Source organism: Papio anubis, chromosome 7, assembly GCF_008728515.1.
Source record: "Papio anubis isolate 15944 chromosome 7, Panubis1.0, whole genome shotgun sequence".
NCBI lineage: Eukaryota > Metazoa > Chordata > Mammalia > Primates > Cercopithecidae > Papio > Papio anubis.
Genome location: NC_044982.1, coordinates 135,294,747 through 135,311,014, shown reverse-complemented (window position 1 = coordinate 135,311,014; position 16,268 = coordinate 135,294,747). Strand labels below are relative to the sequence as shown.

General features: G+C 35.2%; 1 protein-coding gene across 2 annotated transcripts in view; it reads right to left on the bottom strand.

Annotated features, from left to right (window-relative positions):
* LOC116275832 (protein FAM214A-like) overlaps positions 1-15,850 on the bottom strand; it is a 33,981-nt gene extending 18,131 nt beyond the window's left edge. Inside the window, exons 1-7 of one of the 2 annotated variants that reach the window (XM_031668667.1) lie at positions 15,384-15,850; positions 13,393-13,595; positions 12,941-13,066; positions 10,369-12,181; positions 6,926-7,039; positions 2,971-3,050; positions 2,001-2,109 (exon numbers count right to left, since the gene is read on the bottom strand). In XM_031668667.1, coding sequence (XP_031524527.1) covers positions 2,001-2,109; positions 2,971-3,050; positions 6,926-7,039; positions 10,369-12,181; positions 12,941-13,066; positions 13,393-13,532 — 2,382 coding nt within the window. In that variant the 5' untranslated portion in view covers positions 13,533-13,595; positions 15,384-15,850. The remainder of the gene's footprint in view (positions 1-2,000; positions 2,110-2,970; positions 3,051-6,925; positions 7,040-10,368; positions 12,182-12,940; positions 13,067-13,392; positions 13,596-15,383) is intronic. The other variant, XM_031668666.1, reaches the window with a different exon arrangement.
* Between the last annotated feature and the right edge of the window lie 418 nt (positions 15,851-16,268).

The following is a 16,268-nucleotide window of genomic DNA, read 5'->3' as shown; positions in this document are numbered from 1 at the left end:
CAAAAAGAAAAAAAAAAAAATCTCTCTCTTTCTCTCTCTATATATAGATAGGTAGATACATATACCCACACATTAACAATAGCTGATAAGCCTAATAAAAATCACAAAAAAAATCTAACAACATTTTAAGAAAGTTTATGAATTTGTGTCGGGCTGCATTCAAAGCTGTCCTAGGCCCCAAGCTGGACAAGCTTGCTCTAAATGGTGGCAAGAAAAGGTGACTATTAGCTAGTAGACTATTTGGGTGTTATTCTGTGTCCATGTATTTCCAGACTCCACCTAATGCCCCACAAATAATGTCTAAGGATGATGATTTCCCCCAACAACATTACAGGGATAAGACTTTCCCTGTTTTCACTAAACAAGTCTAATGTGTCATTTTAGTGACTCAAGTCTAACCCCATCTTTTATTGCACAGAATGTCAAATTCACTAAGCTGAGGAAATATCTTCTGTAATTTACTTAAGAAAACATCAAATTCATCATAAATAAGACCTATGGGTTGGACAGTCTCAGAGTATCTCTATTTCTTCCTTAAGTCACTTGAAAAATGTATGTATATCTGCACAAATAGAATCCTCTGAAAAAAACTGTGTACTGATTTTTAACTATCTTCCCTGATATGGTTTACATATTGTCTCCTTCAAATCTCATGTTGAAATGTAATCCCCAATGTTGAAGGTGGAGGCCTGGTAGGAGCTATTTCGGTCATGGAGGTGGATCCTTCACGAACGGTTTGGTTCCGTCCTTGCAATAGTAGGTTCTTACAAGATCTGGTTGTTTAAAAGCATATGGCACCTCCCCCCTCGCTCTCTTGCTCCTGCTCTCACCATATGATTTGCCTGCTCCCGCTGTGCCTACTACCACAAGTAAAAGCTCCCCGAGGCCTCATCAGAAGCAGATGCCAGCACCATGCTTCATGTAAAGCCTGCAGAACTGTGAGCCAATAAACCTCTTAAAAATTATCCAGCCTCTGGCATTTCTTTATAGCAATGCAAAAACAGCCTAATACACTCCCTTTTCTAAACTTTTCACATATCAGACTGCTTTCTTTTTCCCTTATACATTTTTTGTAGTACATGCATGCCTCAAAAGGAGCAATAAAAAAAATTTCTTGTAGTACAAAGGCTGCAGAGCCACCCGACCCTCACAATGGCCTATGCACTTTTAATTTGATGACAAAGAGGAATAGAAAGCTTGACATCTTTGAACTGATACCTTGGAAGTGACATGGAAAAGACTTACTTACCATGAAATATCTTTTCATTCCCACTAAAACTTTGGAAGATAGCTTCACTAGTAAAATAGTTATAAAGCAAATGGTTAATATATCAAAACACAACTCCTGTAAAACTATCTTAAAAACACAAAATTTTAATTATTTTCCCCTAAAAAAACTCACCAGTTAAAATCACTTCAAAAATGTCATTTACACGTTCATGTTTAAGGTTAAGCTGATTTCTAATTATAGACAATTGAAACCCATGATTTCTACTTGACCCCAAGTAAAATATTGGGAGTAAACACATCAGAAATCTTTATTTGAATTTTTAAAAAATAACCTTGTTACTTTAGAATAGCTGTAGATTTACAAAGAAGTTGCAAATAAAGTACAGAGAACCTTTTGGTTTTGTAAATCAACTTTCCTGATTATGAAGAGGCTGCTAATAGTCCCCCATTATTTTCTCTGGGTCCTAGACCCAATTTTACCAAGTAAGAAGATGTAGCCAAATCTATCCTCCTGGCTTAAGTACGAGATTCCTCAATCCAACCTAATTTCACCAGGTCTTCTCTTCTCCACTACCAGCTACCCAAATCTAAGATGTCAGTGCCAACAATTCTGACTTCCCTTCTTGTGAAAATAAAGTAAAAAGATTTCAAGGCTTGAAAAAAGACAATTATTTATTTCTTTTTCACAACCAAAGTTAAAGACATAAAATGACATCCTGGAACCTAGGGTATAAAATTTTCATTTAAAAAACAGTTTCAAAGCACATTACCTCAAAATTTCCTAGGAGACTAAGACTTGTTATAGGTGGAGCACTAGAACTCAAAAATGGTTTTTCATGAATATCTGGATCATCTTCAATGTTTAAACATGGTCGAGGACTATTAGAAAAACAAATCAGCAAAAGAACACATTAGCCACAATACTTTATTTTTTTAATCTTGACACAGGGTCTCACTCGGTTACCCAGGCTGGAGTACAGTGGCACCATCATAGCTCATTACAGCCTCAAACTCCTGGCTTCAGGCAATGCTCCTGCCTCAGCCTCCCAAAGTGCTGGGGATTACAGGTGTGAGCCACCAAGCCAAGGCACAATATTATTACTTTGTACATAATATTATGTACAAAATTAGGAAAATCTGAACAATCCTACTCAAACTACCATATTAATGTTACCAAATTTTACAATATAAAATTTCAAGTTTAAAATTCCCAATCAGATTTTATCTTTGTTACAATATTTTATAAACACACATACACATATCCTAAAAGATTTCGAGGTGGAATTTAGAACATATCACATAGTGGCATCTACTGGAAATAAATAATTCAGACTTCTATATCAATCTTATTTTAAGTATGAGAATACAAGGGCAAAATTTTGTCACTAAAGAATATAATCAGAGTATTATTTGCCAACAGGGAAAAAAATGGCCAGGGTTGTTTTTTTTTCCCCCCTGAAAGAGTGAAAGGTAGTAGAGGTTAGTAACTAGAAATATATAAAACCATTTAAATGTTAAAACCAATGTAAGAGTTCATTATGATGACCACTATATAGTTGCTACTCACTGCCTTAATTCCTTCCACACTCATCCTTAATAACTGTGTGTGTACATGGTATCATGCTGTAAATAAGATTCCTGTTACAATTCTGATTTTTAGAATCAACATTATTTATTGTTAAAGACCAGAATTTTGTGAAATTCTGTTTGAAACACACAAATGAATTTTGAGATAAATACCTTTTAGATGAGAAGCTTTTCAGATGCAGTAATGAAGAATCCAGATCAAAGCAACCTGATTGTGTTTTTCTCTGAGGAACCTAAAGTCAAAATGATCATTTGTGATATTAAAAAAAAAACCGTAATTTCTTTCTCGAATTGATAAAAGAGTTTTTAAATGAAATTTAAGCATATCTTTGAAATACTACAACTTCTCCTATAATTGCTTATTTAAAATCATGCTGTTCATTACATATTGTTCTTATTTTTACTTTATTAACTAGTGTTGAAAAAACAGATGATTAATAAAAGCACTTTTACTATGTTTTGATTTTTTAAGAAGCAGAAACAGTTTTTTCCAAAACCTGTTTGGAAAAACATGGAAAAAATTGCATGGAATTCCAATATATAGTATAAATAATATTTTGCTTTTTTATATACTTCTCTATTTTTTGGGGAGGTGGAAAACACTTCCAACTTTAAAATAAAAAGGAAAAAAAACAAAAAAACAAAAATACAGATAGGAGCCTGAGGTCCCGCCAGCACTGCCCACTCTTTGCCCATTCCACCTACTGCAACATTTCCAAGAATCCTATGTTTTACAGAGAATAGATTTGAAAAGTACTACACTCCTAGGTTTTCAACCATCATTGTATACCAGATTACATTTAAAGCAAAACACCACCTAGCTCAAAATATCCTAAAATAAAATACCTAAATGTTAATTAAAGGTAAAATCATATACAACATACAAGTTAGACAGTTTCGTTTCTAGAATATTAAATATGTGTACCTGACTCTCTGGTCTAATTGGTGACTGAAGAGACAGATGACACTGAAAATTTAAACCACCTCAACATTTTGGAGAGCTGTACAAGTGCACCATGTTATTTACTGTAGTCAGAACTTAATTGTGAAATTTTCAATCTAAATCCTCATGTCTTCAATTCTGCAAAGTTCTCTACCTTCATTTCTAATATTGCATTTTCTTATTCTATTTAGTCTTTCCTTTTAAACTTCTACCAGACTTACACTGAACATCTCATTCTCTTTTCTTTATGGCTTTTTCGTGTTTTACTATTTCTCTTCCTTTTTGTGATTCATTCTAGGTGCTTCCTAAATATTTGTCCGTCCACTCACAAAATCTCTATTGAGTTGATCCTAGTCTGCTGTTTAATTCATCTGTATGCGCATGCAAGTGTGTGTATACACTTCATGTATTTTTCATATCTAGAATTTCTATTTAGTTCAAATCCATGTTCTTTCATCTAAATTCCCTATCTTTGCCTTCATTTCTCTCCCAGAACACTTAAAAGAGTTTTTAACTCTCAAGTTGCTCTGATAACAGAGTTCCTATATGTGCATCCTTCCATTTCTTGCTCCTGCTGATTCTTTTAAGGTGCTCTGTAATTTTTTTTTCCTCTAAGATCATCTTCAGTAAGAGGTATCTTCCATAAAAATAAATCTTTGCTGCCCTGGGTTATAGATGTGGGATAGTTTCATGTTTCCCCTACTAATACTAAATGGATTTCATGGGTTCTTTAGTTTTTATGGCTATTTCTTAGCTGGACATCTCTGAATCTCACAGGTAGCATAAATTCAGAACCCCTACTATGTGTGGCTTAGATTTAGGTACAATTTCTTTCGGGTGCTTCCTTTCCTCCCATGTACTCCACCCCTGAGTAAATAGATGGATATTTTTTCCCCCTCTCTCATTTAGAGAAGGCCAGTCTTCCCTGTGCCTGGCTTTATGAAGAATCTGGTCTCAGCTAAGATTGTTACAGACTTGCAGCCTTGACTCCTGTCTCAGCAGGGGCATTGAACCCTAGTGCTATTTTAGGTTCAAATATCCTAGCGGAGCAAAATTTGACCCAGGTTACTCCTTGGGAATTTTTCTTTCTTGCTCTTACACAACGTTATGCATTTGGAAGTTATTATACCTCTTCTAGAACCTCTGTGGGGGGAAGGGGCAAGTGTCTTCCTATATTGACTCAGTCCACCATATTGACCAGAAGTCTGTGGTGCTTTTTACACTAGCAAGACGCTGAAAATTTTTTCCCTGATCTCTTGGGCATTTTAAATCACCGCACAGGTAGGTCAAACATTTGGAGTTTTTATTTTAAAATGGACAAAAAAAATCTGAACAGACGTTTCTCAAAAGACAACATGGAAATGGCCAACAGGTATATAAAAAAATGCTCAATGCCACTAACCAGAGAAATGCATATTAAAACCATAACGAGATGCTGTCTCACTCCAGTTACAATGACTCTTATCCAAAAGACAGACAATAATGGATGCTGGCAAGAATGGAACAAAAGGGAAACCCTCATACACTATTAGTGGGAATGTAAATTAGTATAGCCGCTGTGGAGAAGACTATGGAAGTTCCTCAAAAAACGAAAAATAGAACTACCATATGACCCAGCAATCCCACTGGTGGGCATATATCTTAAGGAAAAAAAAGGGAAATTAGTATATTAAAGAGAGAGCTGCACTCCAATGTTTACTGCAGCACCATTTGCAACAGCCAAGATATGGAAGCAACCTAAGTGTCCATCAATAGATGAATGAATAAAGAAAATGTAGTATATACACAATGGAATATTATTCAGCCACACAAGGAATGAAATCCTGTCATTTGCAACAATATGAACGAAGCTGAAGGACATTATGCTAAGTGAAATAGGCCAGGCAAGAAAGACAGATATTCCATGTTCTCACTCATATGGGGGAGCTTAACAAAAACAATTGAACTAATGAAGATAAAGGGTATAAGGATGGTTGCCAGAGGCTTGGAAGAGTTGTGAGGAAGCAGGGATACAGTGGGAATGGTTAATAGGTTCAAAAACACTGTTGGATACAATGAATAAGATCTAGTATTTGGTAGCGTAACAGGGTGACTACAGTTAACAATAATTTATTGTATATTTAAAAATAAGAGTGAAATAGGAAGGTTCCTGACATAAAGAAATGATAAAGGCTTGAAGTGATGGATAATCCATTTACCCCGAATTGATCATTACACATTGTATGCCCGTATCAAAACATCACACGTACCCTATAAATATATACAACTATTATGTACCCATAAGAATTTTTTTAAAAAACAGCAAAAACCATTTGGAATTGTTTAAAAGTTGTTTGGACTTTAATTTTTCTAAAATAGAAGTCTGAGGTCCACGTTATACATTTAAATTCTGCGTCTATTGTCCAATAATTATTTTTTGAACATATACAAGATACTGTATTTTTCTAGTTACTAAAAAACACATACAACTAAAAATACGTTTGTAGCAAATTAAAAGGATTTTTAGTTCTGCTACACAATTTACTGCTTACCTCAAGTTTAACTGAAATGGTAGCCATACCAACTAACTACTGACTGCTTACATGAAAGAGGGATGATACTAACCATCCTCACAACACTAAGGTAGACATTATCATCCTGATTTACATATGAGGAAACTGAGACTCCAAGAGATTGTGTCGCATAACTAGGGGGAAGTCAATGTGACTCCAAAGTGATGCTTTTAACCACTGCACTCAGATCTGTAAATCTATTTGTAATTGAGGAGTGGACAGATTTATATGTCTCAAGATGATTAAGTGAAGGGATTCCAAATCAAAAACAGCAATAGATTTAACTTGCAGATGACCCAGTTAGTGGTATCAGTAAGATACAAATCCACTTGATGGTTTTTGCTTTTTTCACATCTAGTAACAGTTAAAATGTTAGGCAAAAGAATTTCAGAGAAATTTTATAACTCTAATACATTTCATTTTTATTCACATTTTTGTCTTTCCCTGTATTATCACATAGCTGTTAAATGTGTGATCAAAAAATAAAATGTTTCATAACTGGAAATTTAAAGATATTTAAATTTTTTTCAATTAAAATTCAAATGAAATTATTTGTAAACCTTTCAGATGTGTGCAAGTTCTAAGCATGAGATAAGAAAAAAAAAATGCTTACAGGGCTTGAAAGAAGAGGCAAACCAGTTTGAGGATGAAAGGCTCTGGTTGAAGTTCCATCCAAGGAATGAAAATTATGTTTTCGCCAGACATTTGAATGTTTCAGTGTAGTCCTCTGTTAGGAAAATAATTAGATTTTAATTGTAATATTTAAATACCATTTAAAGAATGTGGACAGCTTTTTCATTTTTAGACTCGTTCCTAATACATTCTGAGGTATTGCTGGTGAAGTTGGTGATATACAAGTGGGATATCCCTTATCCAAAATACTTGGGGACTAGAAGTGTTTAGAAGTTTGGATTTTTTTTCTAATTTTGGAATACTTGCATCCTATATACTTTACTGGTTAAGCACCCCAAATGCAAAAATCCCAAATCTGAAACGTTCCAATGAAAATTTCCTTTGAGCACCTTGTCAGCAATTAAAAAGTTTGGGATTTTGGAACATTTCAAATTTGGCATGCTCAACCTGTATATCTACATCTTATGTTTACACACAATATATATATTTCAATTGGAAAATAATGTCTAAAATGGTTATTGTAATATGTTGAATTAAGTTCTAAAGAAAATATGTCCAAATGTAAATGCCTTATATGTTCATGTTTGTTCAGAATTTATCATCTAGCAAGCTAATATTTGATTATTTCAATTTGTGAAAAAACTACTATGGTAGTCCCCTCTTATGCTCAGGGGATATATTCCATGAACCCCAGTGGATGCCTGAAATCACGTGTAGTACCAAACAATATATATATATTTTCCTATACATACCTATCCTAAAGTTTAATTTATAAATTAGGTACAATAAGAGATTAGTAATAATAAAATACAATTATACTAATATGATGTAATAAAAGTTATGTGTGAATGTAGTCTTTCTCTCTTTCAAAGTGTCTTTTTGTACTGTATTCACCTATTTTCTGACCTGGTTGACCATGAGTAAACTGAAACCATGGAAAGGAAACCATGGATAAGGGGCGACTACTGTACTCACAGGAAAAATTAGTATAATGTTACTATATTATATAAATACTAGTATAATGAAAAATATAAAACTATGTCAATATTAAAACCATTTTGAGATGATATAATTTGGTGGAACATCATATAGAAATATAAGAAACACTGTAAATTTAAAATAATATATAATGCAGTCACAGCACTATGTTTTTGATGTGATACAAGAAATAGGTTAATTCTTAAGGACTGGACAAGCTTATACCCAAAGATCAGAAATTCATAAAAATTACATGAATAAAAATTATAAAATACTATTCTGGGTCTTGGCTCTACCATTTATTAGCTTTGTGACCTGGGCAAGTTATGTAATTTCCCTAGCTCAAGGTCCTCATTTGTAAACTGGAGTTAGTAAAATCACTTAATCTCGTATCAAAGTGAGAGGGATTAAGTAAGTCAACATGTGTAAAATATTCAGATGGGGCACACAGTAAACTGTTTATTATATTTAAAACAGGTACATGAAAAAAATGAATTTTAGTGGGCTTGAAAAATACCATGGCCAGGGTTAAGCCTCCCTATTAGATAACAGGATCAAAAGAACCGAATATTCTTAAGGCCAGTGTAGGTTTTTGTGACAATTATGCTTTTAGAAAATTGGAAACTACCATTTGATTAAACCCCATGTTAGGGCGAGATCTTCTGAAGAAAAATATAAACTGGAAACATGGCATAATTTTGAAATGTCCAGAAAAACGAATTTGAGTGATAAAAAAGACAAACCAAGGTCATTTAGACTTGGATCAAGGTACTTAAGAAGAAGTTTTCCATATAATTGAGATACTGCTTGGAAAAGTAAAGGAAAGTGAAGCCTAATGATTTTTAGAAATTAAAAGGTAGTTCGGTAGGAAATCAAATAAAATGAAAATAACTTAAAATATCTTTTATGTATATAGTACATTAAGGACCACAAAATATTTATAAATTGTTTATCACTGCTCTAAGGCAAAAGATATTAATCATGAATCTTGTAAAATTGAGGAAACAGGTTTTTAGAAGTAATATGACTTATTTATAGTCACTCAAGGATTAAACTGTGAAGCCAGGACTAGAACTCAGGTGTTTTGACCAGTAGCTTGGTGATTTCCCTATAGACAATTTGAAAGTCATTAACTGACCAATGGCATAGCACAATCGGCACACCGCTAATATTGGGTCGGACCTGCTAACAAATAATACATTAAGCTAATACAAATTTGATTTCTGACTCTTGTTTACACTCCAAGAATTGTTTGTAAGTGCTGAAATAAACAAAAAAGGGCAGCAGGAGGGATTAATTTGTTTTCTCAACAGGAGGGATGAACCAAGGACTTGTATAGTCCACAAATTTGTCCTTGATTATTGTCAGGTAGTAGAAAGGAGCCTGGATTAGGAGTCAAGAGACTGGGGTGAGGGTGCCAGTTGAATCACTAAGGACTTTGTACAGCTACTGGTATGTCAGTTATTCTCTTTGAGTCCCAGTTTCCTCATAACTGTCCTACCTGTCCCATATGGTGAAGTACCACAAAGAACCAAGTATCCTATTAGGTTCATGCAAAAGCAATCGAGGTTTGCCATTCCTTTCAGTGGCAAAAACTTCAATTACTTTTGCAGAAACCTAATATGTAATATAACTGAACGTTATATACAAGCAACATACAAAATCCTAGTAATATTTTATAAATATTATATAGTATTCTCTTGACATTACAGATCAAATATTAAAAAGCTGAGTGCTTCTGTGTTTTTTTTTGGTTGGTTGGTTTTTTTCTGTTTTTGTTTTTTTGAGACAGAGTCTCACTCTGTCACCCAGGCTGGAATGCAATGGGACAATCATAGCTCACTGCAACCTTGAACTCCTGGGCTCAAGTGATTCCCGCACCTCAGCCTCTCAAATAGCTAGGCCTACAGGCATGTACCACCATGCCTAGCTAATTTTTAATTTTTTTTTTTTGTAGAGATAGGGTCTCATTATGTTGCCCAGGCTGGTCTCCAACTCCTGAGCTCAAGTGATCTTCTGCCTTGGCCTCCCAAAGTGTTGGGATTATAGGCTGTGAGTCACTGTGCCTGGCCTGGGTGCTTCTGACTAGAAGAAAAAGAGGCCTTTAAGATGGGGGAGCAGGCGGAGAACAGAGCTAAAAGACCTAAATAATAGACGTAACACCTCATGAAAACAATTACTGTCCTATTAATAGCTTTAAAAAAAGGTACCACTTCCTAGTTTTTAAACAGCCTGATCTTTATTTCCTCCATTTACTTTTTGTTCTTAAGAGAGTGGGTTATTTGCAAGGATGTTAATACTAGTTCTGTAGGTTTATTGCTGTATCAGATTGTGTGTCCTATAGATAATGGAACCTTGGGACTTTATAACTAAATCTCCTGTGAACAAAATTTAAATCATAACAAATATTTCAGAATTATATTTGACATATTAGATGTTACTTACCAATACCTCTGTATTTTTTGGTTGCTCACACGTAGAAAAACAGTCTTGCATACTTCTCTGAGAATAGTTTTGGGATTTTTCATTAGTTGGATCTTCTTTCTTATCCTGTTCATTTTTTAATTGGTCTGACTTTTTACATTTGAAACCTTCATTATCTTTATTGAGATAATTCTCTATGCTATTGAGTTGAGTATTTTGCTCACATGTCTTAGGCCTTTTTGAGTCTTTATTTGAGGACATGCTTTCATATTTGTTCAAATATTCAGACATTTCCAACACAGTAACTTTTATTTTTGAGTCATTTTTCTTTGAATCATCAGATTGAAGATTGCCAAAGAATTTTGGATTATAGTTCTCATTTATTATTTTTTCCTTATACTTATTTGTACAAATCTGTTTGTCAATACTGCTGCAATTTGAATACTGCTTATCAGTTCCATTGCTCATTTCTTGCTCCTTAAATCTGCTTGTCAAATCTAAGTTATTTTCTTTGTGCTGAGACAAAATTGAGGAAGTCGACAAACTAGAACTTTTGTTCCGTGTTTCCTGATATGTACTTTGGATGATTTCACTAGGATTGTTCTGACATTGATTTCTTGTTTGACGTTTCAAAGAACACTTTTCTTTACTATTATTTTTAAAAGAAGTAAAACATTTATTAGATACTAAGTTTTTCCCATCACTGGTGTCTCCTAACAAGGAACATTTTGTGTGAGAAATGGAAACTGAGGACTTATCCTTATTTTTCTTCAACAAATTTTTGTCTTCATATGAACTCCTAAACACTTTAGATGCAACTGAACTGGAGTCATGCATGTTGAATGACGGCCGGGGGATATGTGATGCTGTTGGATCAATGTGCTCCAAGTGTTGAGCAATCCTTGCAATAACATCTTGCCGCTCCTGGAGTAAAGAGCCTATCAAAGGATTAGTCTCTCCAACAGGCATATGAGAAGAAAAGTCATTAGAAATACAAGTTTCACTTCGAGGAGTTTCTGGTTTTAGTCGAATTTTCCCTTCATTGCTGTCTTCTGGGGAGGTAAACTCTGGATTACCAAAAGACATGGAGAAAGTTTCTTTACCTTTTCCCACATTCTCATTTTCTTGTGAAACACGGGAAAGTTTTGAATGGAGTGAACTAGACTCTTGAATATTAAATGGATGTCCAGAAACATGTGAAGTGCTTGGATCACAATGAATCAAATGCTGGGCAATTCTTGCAATGATTTCTTGCCGCTCCTGAATTAAAGAGCCTATTAAAGGGTTAGTCTCACCAGCTGACTGCCAGAAACTCTGGCGGTTAGAAACACTGGAATCAACCATTGAAAATGATTTTAAAGTTCTCACTGATGTTTCATGTGATTTTATATCGCCTATACCACTAAAGCCCAGAATATTGGCTTGAGATGTCCCATGGTCAGATTTACTGCCAGTGCCTGGATATAGTTTGACGTTTTTGACAGCTGCAGTATATTCTGGACTTGGGCCACTTTTTGCATGTAATACACTTTCAGGTGCCATGGTCCAAGTTTGTTTGCTACACAGACGCTGTGAACTGTTTGTACCACATTGTTCTGCTTCATTTGGATTATGGTGCTGATGGGTTTTAAGTTTATGTTGTTGAATTCTTTTCTCATAAAGGCCAATATTAGTGTGAATACTGCAGGTCAAAACTGGGTAATTAGATTGTCTGGGCAAGGACTGAACACTGACTTTCAAGGCAACATTGTGAGAAACATTAGGAACAGGAAACACATGCTCAATTGGAGTCTGTGAAAAATTCCACTGTAGGTCTACATCAGCAGCACTGATTCTAGAATCACACAGAAAAATACTGTATTAATGGATTACAAAGGTTATATCCTTATTATTGCATATTATTGTAAATGTAAAGCAGTCATACACTTATTTTTGTTTGCATTAATTACCACTGAGGTTTACTTTTAGCCATTTTACCATGCATATAATTCTGATAAAACCAATGTAAGTAATACAATAGCTTATGCTTGGAAGAGATGACCTTTTTAAGAACACAGATCACTTAAGCATTAAAGCTCAAGAATATTATAATTTAAAAATATTTGTTAAAACAGAAAAAAAGGACTTTGTAATTACTAGTACATAAATGGATTCAGCTAATTTTATTGTGCAAGGTGATTAAGAGACACCCTATCTCATGGCCATTTGCCTAAAAAGCCAATTAGCTAAACAGCTAATTGTTAACAGCCTGTTAACATTATCCAAGATGCCAAAAATTAAGTAAAACACAGAAATTCAGCAGCCCAGAAAACTTTTCTACTTTATAATAGTAGCATTAAGTCCATTGGTTCTCTAAAGTAAGCTTAAAAGTTCTCTTGATATTATTCTATATCAAATTTAATACAACAAACAAAATTTATACTGATTCAATCTAAATCTCTCTAACTTGTTTTGAAAAACCTCAGTAAATTTTATCCATTTATATTTAGAATTGCAGGAAATAATCCATTTAAAAGGTAAAATACCATTCGGTTGCTAACCAAGGTGTTTGAATATGCACTGTCCTTTTTTTTTTTTTTGGCCCTAGACATACCTGTAGAGAATATTTCGTGGAATAGCACCATGAGAAACACTCAGCCACGCACTTAACTGAGAAAAAAACACAAATGAGCGGACAGCCAACAGAAGTGTCTTCTCTTCAATAAATCGGTCACCATTCCTAAGGGAAGTAACAAAGCATAATTTAAATGTAAGCACGTACAAAATGACTGAATTTTAGAATGGCAGAAGCTGATATCCATAAACTTATCACTCAGGATTTGTGCTTTGAAGAGCATAGGAATGCACTTACGATGTCACTTGAAGTCACAACTACTAAATGTAAGTACTACATTTACTCATATTTAGTGCCAAATATAAATACTATCTCAATTTTATTACATAAATAGAGGAATTAAAAGACATGATACATTAAAATAATTTATAGGAAGTAATGGAAAACGTGATTTACCAAGAACAACTCTGAACTAACGTTCAACAACTTACTGTCGAGGAACTGGCTCCAAGATCCATCTTTCTAATAATAATGCATCTTGCTTAATTGCAGGATCATTTAGATCAATTCCCTCTGTGGTGGGCCCATCATCGCTGTAGCAGCAGTCTGGTAGTAGCATCATTTCCACCATGACTGGAAGGTTATTCTTCCACAACAATGTGACCTCAGACCTAGTTCGTCTGGCTTGGCGGCACTTAGAGAAAATGAATATGAGCAAAATGTCTCAAAAACCCACCTAATTTTGTATTATAGAAAATTATAATTGTAAAGTAGACATTTGTATGAGAAATGAGTCATCTATTGTAGAGCTTTTGCTCAGAATGCTATCTAGGTTTCCTCATTTAATAATGGATCTATGCTAGTGAGCTCTAGAGTGCAATGATTAGTACTGAACATTTATTTTATTTTATTTTTTTGCGACTGAGACTCACTCTGTCGCTCAAGCTGGAGTGCAGTGGTACGATCTCAGCTCACTGCAACCACCGCCTCTCGGGTTCAAGCGATTCTCCTGCCTCAGCCTCTCAATTAGCTGGGATCACAGGCGCCCGCCAGCATGCCGGGCTAATTTTTGTACTTTTAGTAGAGACAGGGCTTCTCCATGATGGCCAGGCTGATCTCAAACTCCTAACCTCAGGTGATCTGCCTACCTTGGCCTCCCAAAGTGCTGGGATTACAGGTATGAGCCACTGTGCCCCGGCTGTATTGAACATTTGTAATGCAAATTTTCTTGAGGAGTGTATCTTTGCTCTACCTTGTGGAAAAAGAACTGCTATATCCAATGTCTGACAGGCCTCTGAGTTGGCCCAGCCTTGACTACTTTATTAATTTCATCATTTCACAGGAAAGATTACTTCTTAAATCTGAACACCAAAATATTAAAAACTCATTTTCATTAAACACTCAAAATAAACAAGATCTTTTTTTTTTGAGATGGAGTCTCACTCTTGTTGACCAGGCTGGAGTGCAATGGCATGATCTTGGCTCACTGCAACCTCTGCCTCCCGGGTTCAAGCAATTCTCCTGCCTCAGCCTCCTGAGTAGCTGAGATTACAGGCACCCGCCACCACGCCCAGCTATGTTTTGTATTTTTAGAAGAGATGAGGTTTCACCGTGTTGGCCAGGCCTCAAAATAGACAAGATTTTTGAAGTTTAAAATTTTGGATCACATTTGAGAAACTAATAAGTGGGAGAAAAATTCTTAAAGCAAATTGTTTGCTACCTACACCAAAATATTTTGAACAATGTTACACAAAAATCTTACCATTAAAAAAAAGGAATACAAAAGGGAAATTGGTTAATGTGGGGAAAATAATCATAACAACATCAATTTACCAAATGAATAACAATACAAAGTGGAAGAGCCAGGGTTGAGATTCTAAAAATAAAGCAGGCCGGGCATCATGGTTCATGCCTGTAATCCCAGCACTTTGGGAGGCTGAGGAGGGCGGATCACGAGGTCAGGAATTGGAGACCAGTCTGGCAAATATGGTGAAACCCCATCTCTACGAAAAATACAAAAATTAGCCGGGTGTGGTGGCACGCACCTGTAGTCCCAGCTACTCAGCAGGCTGAGGCAGAAGAATTGCTTGAACCCAGGAGGTGGAGGTTGCAGTGAGACAACATTGCGCCACTGCACTCCAGCCTGGGCGACAGAGCAAGACTCCATCTCCAATAAATAAATAAATAAACAAAGTAAAATCCAACAGCATAGATAGTCTTAAATCCAGCTTATGAGATGGCCGGTATGAAACTGGGTGCCCACCTCCCCACTGATCAGCAAAACTACCTGCAATGCCTTCAAGAGCCTTATTTGAGAGCTAAGTTTATTAGCTATGGTCCAGGATTTGGATTTTTTTCCCTTTATGATTATGATCAATTTTACATTGAAATGTGATAATTATAATTGTAACAAAATAAAGGTGATGATGAACATAAACTAGTTTATATAAAAGATATAAAGCATTCAACACAAGATTCTCACCTGGGCCAGCTTGTCACTACATTCATGTTTGGTAGTTACTGGGTAACAAGACTGTGCTGGAGGGCAATGAAAGCTTTCTGTTCGACCTTTTACAGAACATTCAGGTGTTCGTCCTTCTGTTATCAGCAAGGCCAAAGAGACCAAGAACTCCTCTGCATCATATTCAAAATATTCATCCAGAGTATCTGATATTAAAAAAGGGGCAAAGGGTCCTCAATTTAATGTACTCTTAGTAAGAACTCATCTGGTCTGCCTAAAATAACTAATGTCACATTACACATTTAAGAATATTCATTTAACAAAGAGTGAAAATAATAAAATCAAGACAATCAAAATATACTAAACTCTTGATTCACAAACTATACAGAAGTGAGGAGATGATGGATAATTCCAAATTCTAGTTGAACTGGTTAAAATTATGGAATTGTTTTTACATAAACATTAGTTAAAACACTGAAGGTTTAGAAATACATTTATCATCCTATGATAATAATACTAATTATTATTTTTTTGAGACAGAGTTTCATTCTTTTTGTCCAAGCTGGAGTGCAATGGCACAATCTGGCTCACCGCAACCTCCATCTCCTGGGTTCAAGCGATTCTCCTGCCTCAGCCTCCCAAGTAGCTGGGATTATAGGCATGTACCACCATGAATGGCTAATTTTTGTATTTTTAGTAGAGACGGGGTTTTGCCATGTTGGTCAGGCTGGTCTCGAACTCCCGACCTCCGGTGATCTGCCCGCCTAAGCCTCCCATAGTGTTGGGATTACAGGCATGAGCCACTGCGCCTGGCCTATAATAATTATATTTTTGGGTCAGATGTGGTGGCTTACTTTTCTAATTAAAAAGTAACACATTTTCTGAGAAATTTATAAAATTCAGAGA